Genomic DNA, 8,131 nt, shown 5'->3' on the forward strand with positions numbered 1-8,131 from the left:
GTACCATAATATTAAAAAAGTAAAAATCCCAAATTTGTTTATACTATCCCACATCAACCCCACAAATGGAGTATATCCATTTCTCATTGTAGGTCATGAGTGAACCTGTATACGTGTTGCAGCAATTCACGCGTCAGTAGTAACCCACATGACGAACTTCTGTGCATTGCCAATTCCCGGGAACAAACAAGAACACATTCAAAAATGGCTCACAGAGCAGAGCTTGAGTCCTAGACTGTACTAAAACCTTATTTCTCTATTTTCGCCCCTGCTTTTAAACCAAAACCCTACAAATGCCAGCATCATTTCCTGAAGATCTTATAATCAGAGCAGCTCTCCTGCCCAGTCTCATCTGATGGGAGCATCTTTACTGTACTCTTTTTTCCGCCTCTTTGGCAACAGAGCCTGCTATCACTCTGAAAGGAAGTGCTTGCCATTAACTTCCAATTTATTCCTTTCCTATTGTGATCCTAAAATGAGCAAAAGGAATGCTAAGAACAGAATTTTAATGTAATTCAATTGCAAAGGTTTGTTCCGCTGACGAAATCATGCTGCTGGGTAGCATTCATTTTATGAAAAGGGAATCTGTCAAAAAAAGAAAAGCAATCCAAGCTACAAGAGAACTAAGCCTAATGTGTTAAGTTCTATTCCAGAAAAGTTGTATGGAAAATATTTGTACATTGGATCATATTTTTCTACTGACTTTTATCATAATTTTGGAGCTGTGTTCCTACAGAAAGTGCATTTGCTTCTGCATTTCATCGAGAACGTCACACTAAGGAACTCAATATTCATTTCCAGGAGTATTTTGCATTTGTCAGCATGCCGTCTCTGCACATCTAATTTCCCCTTATGATTTGTGCAATGTTAGTGGAATGAACAAGTAATGGAAAGTGATTTTACACAGTCACAAAATGTGACTGTTCAAAGAGCACGTTGCCTGGGCCACTCCTCCACAAATTTAGTGGAATATACCCCAGCTGGATGCTCTTTCTACTTTTTCATATGCTTTCAGAGTGACCAGCTATTTCTGATTTGCATTTAGTGGTAAGGTTCTTATAGGTGGAGTTTAGATTCTCCAATAACTGATTATAAAAAGTTAAGCCCTTCTATTTGTGGTGCTGATGGGTTCAGCCAAGTTCACTGTAAATGTTTTTAAAGTTTCCCTTCAGTGACAACTCCCAAAACAGTCAGCTTTAGCACACACGGGCAAATATGAACCCCCAAAGCTTTTGCCTAAAGCCAAGGCTGCAGTATGTCCCCCAAAGTTTGCTGCTAATATATTAGGTCTGTATGAAGTAAATATTAAGTTAATCTTTAAGCAGAGGTAGATTGACCTCGATGGTAATGAAACTTAAGTAAGCTTCAGGGCTCCCCACCTGCCTGGGTCCCTTCCAAGGCCCTGAGTCTAATTTTGTCTTTTTTTTTTTTCCAGAAAAAGGGATCCCCAAATTACGGAAGCTCCAGGCCCCCCAAAAAGCTGAATCCCACTTGCCCTTAAGATTGTACTATTATTATCCACACTACTGTACATAAAATAGATAAACAACAAGGACCTACTGTATAGCACAGGGAACTCTATTCGATATCTCGTAATAACTTATAATGGAAAAGAACCTGAAAAAGAAATATATATACATATATATGTATGTATAACTGAGTCACTCTGCTGCACACCTGGAACTAACACAACACTGTCAACCAGCTATACTTCAATAAAAACGAACAAATAAACAGAAAAAGGATTATACTGTTATTATTTTAGATTACATTATTATATCACAGTATTTTACAATCAGAGTAGAATTTTGATTTACTTACTCAAAAAATGTTGTCCATCCAGTTTCATCGCTTTTAGTGGCTAAAAGGCCGCTGTTGCCATGGTAAGTAAACAAAACTAATTCCAGTCCTTGAGCGGTCATGCTTTTCAAACATCCATTTGTTCCTATGGTCAACCATATCACTTGGTTATCAGGAGACACCACTCGAACTGGCATCCGATTTGGGTCCCGTCTAATCCTAAGGGTATTGCCGTTACTGTCAGTCACAGCAGTAATATCATTGTCATTGCTGTAGCTAAAATTGTACAGATAATCGCCAGTGACTAAACTCACGGTATACTGGTGAGTGCCATTGACGTCAAAGATATAGAGTTCTTGATCAGTTGGAGAGGCAACTTCATAGAAGTTCATAGAGTTAAGTAAAGGCTTGTTCTTTGACACAGCCCGGATCCGAATGTTTCCTAGGTCTGCAATGTACAGGGTACCATCCGGAGAGGCGGCAAGGGAGGACGGAGCGCTCAGTTTGGCATCTTTGGCATAGCCATCTCCGCTCTGGTAGCAGTCACAATTGGCATCGTTTTTGCAGTCACACTCTGATGGTATCCCAGCAACCAGGGAGATCTCCCCATCTGTGGTGACTTGCCTTATCCGGTTAATTTTCTTTTCGTCGGTTTCAGTGATGTACAGGACCCCACTGTAGGACACAGCAATGGCAGTAGCCGACTCCAGGGTCGTCTGAACTGCGTGCTTGCCCACAGAATATTCCACTCCTGGCACCTGGCAATGCATGGGCCGCCCAGCAGCAATGCGCACTTGACGATTTTCAGTGATCTGTAAAACTACATTATTATCCAGGACATAAATGGAGTTATCCATAGGGTTAATGGCTAGGTCAGTGGGCCATTCCAGACGTACCTTCATGAAAAAGAAATGGTCTGGTTACTCAGTTACTGAGCTGCTGTTAACTTGCCAGAAGAGTAAATTAGAAATTTACTGGGAAAATCTGGGGAAATTACCATTGATTTGGTAAACTGTTTAAAAATTGTTTTTAAAATAGATACGGTGAAATAAATTTAAAAAGTTTTGAGTGGAGACAAATGTAGGTAATAAAATTTTATTTAAAAATGCAGCTCATTGAAAGATTTGCAAGTTCTAGCCAAATAGCAAATGAATCATAAGTCGTGAGTTAACACATATCAATGAGATGTGAACATACTTGTTCCTTTTAGCAGTAACAATCACCCAGTGCGGGGCTTTCTAGGTTATGAATACATTAGTGTTCCCTTGTGTTTTTAATCAGGCCAAAAGTAAAGTTTCTAATTCTAAATATAAGTCCCTGAGGACTAATCCTAGTGGGTTCTCTCTACTACTTAAGGACCTCACGCAATCAAAAGATTAGAGATTTAAGCTGTTTTGTTCTTTTTGGAATATCTGCATGCTGCTACTTTACTGGTATTTTATTACAAATGATTAGCACGTCTTAGTGATAACTGTTCTGTATCTCACTGAATTCTTCAAATGCAGAACTGGAGAAGAAAATAACTTTTCATTAAGCTCCTGAGACACATTTTAATGGAACAGCTTTACCACAACGACTGATGCCCGTGCCACGCGCGGTTAATACAGTGTCATCATAGTGTACTGACCCAGTAAATCAAGTCACTTAGAAGAAAAGCAGACAATTGGGCGTAATGTTTTCACTACCTGGCTGATGTGCATGCTCGTGTCACAAGTTAAAGGTCTGGCTGAAGTCAGATCGTTAGATCCTAGGAGAGTTGATATGATTCCATTCTGATCAACTTTTCTGATCATGGTTCCATCAACAAAGTAGATTAATCCATTTTTATCGATCGCCATTCCTGTATCCAAGAGAAGTAACAGTTATTAATCTTTCAAACGTGATTAATTTTAATTAAATGTTCAGGCCCATCACGAAACTCAACATTTAACCCCAGTGATAACATGGGCAGTAGACAGCAAGTTAAGACTGCAGATTGCAAACACATTAGGAAAAACCCAACATAGGCATTCATGTTACGTATAAGGGTAAAATGTAATAAAGAAACGAAATTTGTAAGAATCTGTCCTTCGTGTGTGAATTATATAGGTAGTACTGTGTTTTAAATATAAACACTGTACAGTGTTGTCATCTATAAATTATAGAAACAGGTCATATTCTGTTACACTGAACTTTATATTCTAACAAAAACAGATCTAAGCCAAGGTTAGTGTTTTATTGACCTTGTTATAATGAAATTTGCTAGTATGAATAACTCAGCACAACAAATACTTTTTTTCCAGTCCTTGTTCACATAATAGTATCTAGCTATAATGAAAAAAAAAAACCAAAAAAACCCAAAAAACACAAAGCCTCAAACCAAAAAACACTGTAATGAATGGCATAAAACATGAGGAAGGAGTCAGTCCTGACTGGTTTAAAAGCTAGAAACCTTCATCACATAGAATTTTAGCCCTTGTTACCTCCAGAAATTCCTCACAGCATTTTTTCCCATGGCATAGAAACAGAAGTTTAATAGCTCCAAACTGGGTGAGAGCTAATAGGGTTGCTTAGTGATGGCTTTTTTTTTTTTTTTGCGGTGCGCGGGCCTCTCACTGTTGAGGCCTCTCCCGTTGCGGAGCACAGGCTCCGGACGCATAGGCTCCGCGGCACGTGGGATCTTCCCATACCAGGGCATGAACCCGGGTCCCCTGCACCGGCAGGCGGGCTCTCAACCACTGCGCCACCAGGGAAGCCCAGTGATGGCTTTTAAGGAGGCCCGGGACTCATTCATGACAAAGAAATTCCAGGACAATGGAAAAAAAAAAAAAGAATTCAGATACTTCCTTGAAGTTGAACAGGATGCGACCTGAATGATATCGAGTAGTTGCTTGATTCTTTCAAAAGCTGAAAAAAAATGGTACGATAAAAAATGCCAAGAACCTAATACTTACTGTAAAATCAACTTGGGATTCTAGCAGTTTCACACTAAATAGCTTTTAAAAACACTAGATGTGAACAGCTTTCCAGAACAGTTGAGGGTAAAATATTAGACTCAGCATGAAACGCAGTCAGGCACTAACTGGATTTTCCACATTTTTTTTTTTTATAAATAAAAAGAAATCCTCAAATTGATAAATGCCAGTACCTTTGGGACTCATGAGTGTGGCTTCCACAGCTTTCCCTCCATCCCCACATCTGGCTTCATCAAAAGGAAGGCACTGTTCTCCTGTCCCTGCAACCACTTCCGCATTTTTAGTCAAGTCTTTTGCGCCCGTGAGTGACTTCGGGCGATAAATCCTGCGAGTGTTAGTGTCAGAAACATACAAATCCCCTGAGACTGGATCAGTTGCAAGGTAGTATCTATGAGCTGGGCTGCTGCTGTAAAGAAAGATGATACATAAACATCACAAAGAAAGTTACTCCTAAAACACAGAAATTGAAAGCAAAATAAAACAGCTGATGAGAAACTAATTATAAACCGAGACCCTCCCCCCGCCCCCCCGGATCAACGGCTGGAAGAATTGGTGGCAACCTCTAATGTGACTGCTTTCCTTCCTTGTCTGTTGCTGAGGAGTTAACAATTTAGGAAACGGCCATCTTAGAAACAATCACCTTTACAAGGCAACATGCTTCCAGCCTGAAACAAAGAAGCAAGTTCTCGGAATCTTTTTGGTTCAATGCAAAGCCATTAAGGTTCGATCCAGCCTTTGAGTGATAGGCTTCAAGTTTATTCCAGGGGACTGGGCGTCTCTACCAAACTCACCAGTGAAGTATTAACATACTAGTGATTTTACTTGCATCCCACGGTAGGGAAATCTCGGGTCTTCTCTTGCAATCAAACCAAAACCACCTGGCTCCAAAAAATTACTTTTTTTGAAAAAATAAAAAGTAGTGCTGTGTCTGTCTGGGTTGCTCTACTGGAATCCAGAAAGGTAATCTGACGCAGTGACAACGTCTGTTCTGAGCTATGGGGTTAAATACTAAAATGAGGCCATTCAAGAGAAGGAGGCAGTCTTAGTGGCCTAACGCAATGAGTCAGAATGCTGGGTTTCATCACTTCCATTTTTAAAATTTGAAAATTAAGCTCCTCTAAAACGTGTCTATGAGTTTGGTGACATACAGACATTTGTTCACAATACAGAGTACCTCAATTTTATAAATCTAAATTAGTGCAAATGTAAAATATGTCCCGTTACCGTAAAAACGGTTAAGACCAACGTTAGCAAGGAATGGACAAATTATGACATATAGTTGAAATTGCAAGGTAATCCCCTTACATATACTTAACACCACATTCTTGGAATTAATGTAATTTTGTACTGTGTGCACATATTACCTTCTGAGAAAAAAATCCTAAAAAGAGTTTAAATGATTTGGTACCTTGACAAAGACATCAACAGGTAGGAATCTCCGAGATTCCACAAATCTTTCGATGACAAAATTGGTTTTACTGATTTTATTCTCATTCTCTTTCTCTCTCCACACACACACACTTACGTGCTTGTTTCCATTTATTTTATATGTAGATATTTAAAATATGTAGTATAAATCTAACTAAATGAAAATATTTATCCTGAGTAATGGTTTAGTAGTTTTCTCATTACTAGTTAGGTTCTAATGAAGCAGGTCTCACTACTTAACGCTCTTCTTTTTAAGTGGTGAGCACGTGCACTTGACTCTGCTCCTGCGAGGTTCTGCTGTGAAAGGTTCTGCTGTGAAAGGCTCTAGTGTTCGCCGGTGTTTCTCACACTGGTAGAGTGGACAGCTGGCCACACACGGGGTCTGTAGAGGCCTCTGGGGCTCTAGAAAGCTCTGTGGCGGTGATGTTGGTAGACAGAGAACACCCAGACCCACAAAGGCTTGAACGCCTTGAGATTCTCCTTTCCAGCCTTCAATATCTTTTAGTGACAAGAAACAGGTTAGAGCAAGAGGTCTTGAGTGTGTAGATATGAGGGAAAGGGGAAAAGGGTGAAAAGTGATATGAAGAACTCATAAAGAGATGCAAAAAGCCACTTGACATAAAAGCCCTTCAGAACTACTGGGTTAGACCTGATGATCAACTTGCCATGCTCAGTGTTACTGTATCATGTTTATAAGTTGATACCTGAGATTTAATTTTATTTAATTTTTATTTTTAAATTAAAAAAAATATTTATTTGTTTTTGGCTGCATCGGGTCTTAGTTGTAGGATCTTTCATAGCAGCCTGTGGGCTCTTTGTTGAGGTGTGGTGGGCTTAGCTGCCCCACGGCATGTGGGATTTTAGTTCCCCCGAACAGGGATCGAACCCATGCCCCCTGCCCTGGGAGCGCCAAGCTTTATCCACTGGACCGCCAGGGAAGTCCCGATGCCTGACGTTTTAAATGCAACGAGACATATGGTGTTCCTTAGTGCGGTAGTTTATTACTCTGTAATGAAGTGAAAAGTTACATATCAGTATAACATTCCGAGCAATTTTATAGAGGCTTTCCCCTCCCCCTATAATCAGTCTGATATCGGCAGAGCTGATCTTCCAGGTATGTATATACAGCTGGTGACAAGAGCTGCAACTCAATCAAGCTGGGTCTACTTTGGAAGCCATGACATTGGGGAGATTCTTTAGTCTTTCCTATCTCCCTGATTACATACTAATTATTGTACAGTTGGTTGTAAATATACATACATACATTTTATTTTCTTGCCAGTTGTATAGCTATGAGCATGACCTTTGGACCAGATTGCCTAGGTCTGAACATTAGCTGCATCACTACCTGTGTGACCTTGAGCAAGATAGCTAACTTATCTTTGCCGCAGATTCCTTATCTGTAAAGGTGATAATAATGCAGATTTCATAGGATGCTGAGAGGATTACATGAACCAGTACAAGTACAATCCTTAGAACAGTGCCTGCCACACAGTATGTACTCAGTAAGCATTAGCTGGGCTTCCCCGGTGGCACAGTGGTTGAGAGCCCGCCTGCCGATGCAGGGGACACGGGTTTAAGCCTTGGTCTGGGAAGATCCCACATGCCGCGGAGCAACTAAGCCCGTGTGCCACAACTACTGAGCCTGCGCTCTAGAGCCCGCGAGCCACAACTACTGAAGCCCGTGTGCCTAGAGCCCATGTTTCGCAACAAGAGAAGCCACCGCAATGAGAAGCCCGTGCACCGCAACAAAGAGTAGCCCCTGCTTGCCACAACTAGAGAAAGCCCGCGCACAGCAGCGAAGACCCAACACAGCCAAAAATAAATAAAATAAATTTATAAATAATAAATTTAAAAAATTTAAAAATGTTTAAAAAAATAAGTGCTAGCTTTTCTTTTTTTTTTTTTTTTTCCGCGGTACGCGGGCCTCTCACTGTTGCAGCCTCTCC

The 8,131-nt window shown here is 40.4% G+C and overlaps 1 protein-coding gene across 1 annotated transcript in view; it reads right to left on the minus strand.

Annotated features, from left to right (window-relative positions):
• TENM3 (teneurin transmembrane protein 3) overlaps window positions 1-8,131 on the minus strand; it is a 181,564-nt gene that overhangs the window by 35,434 nt on the left and 137,999 nt on the right. Inside the window, exons 18-20 of the mRNA XM_007470027.1 lie at window positions 4,928-5,160; window positions 3,486-3,640; window positions 1,822-2,696 (exon numbers count right to left, since the gene is read on the minus strand). Coding sequence (XP_007470089.1) covers window positions 1,822-2,696; window positions 3,486-3,640; window positions 4,928-5,160 — 1,263 coding nt within the window. The remainder of the gene's footprint in view (window positions 1-1,821; window positions 2,697-3,485; window positions 3,641-4,927; window positions 5,161-8,131) is intronic.

Source organism: Lipotes vexillifer, unplaced genomic scaffold (assembly GCF_000442215.2).
Source record: "Lipotes vexillifer unplaced genomic scaffold, Lipotes_vexillifer_v1.1 scaffold1980, whole genome shotgun sequence".
In the NCBI taxonomy this organism is placed as follows: domain Eukaryota; kingdom Metazoa; phylum Chordata; class Mammalia; order Artiodactyla; family Lipotidae; genus Lipotes; species Lipotes vexillifer.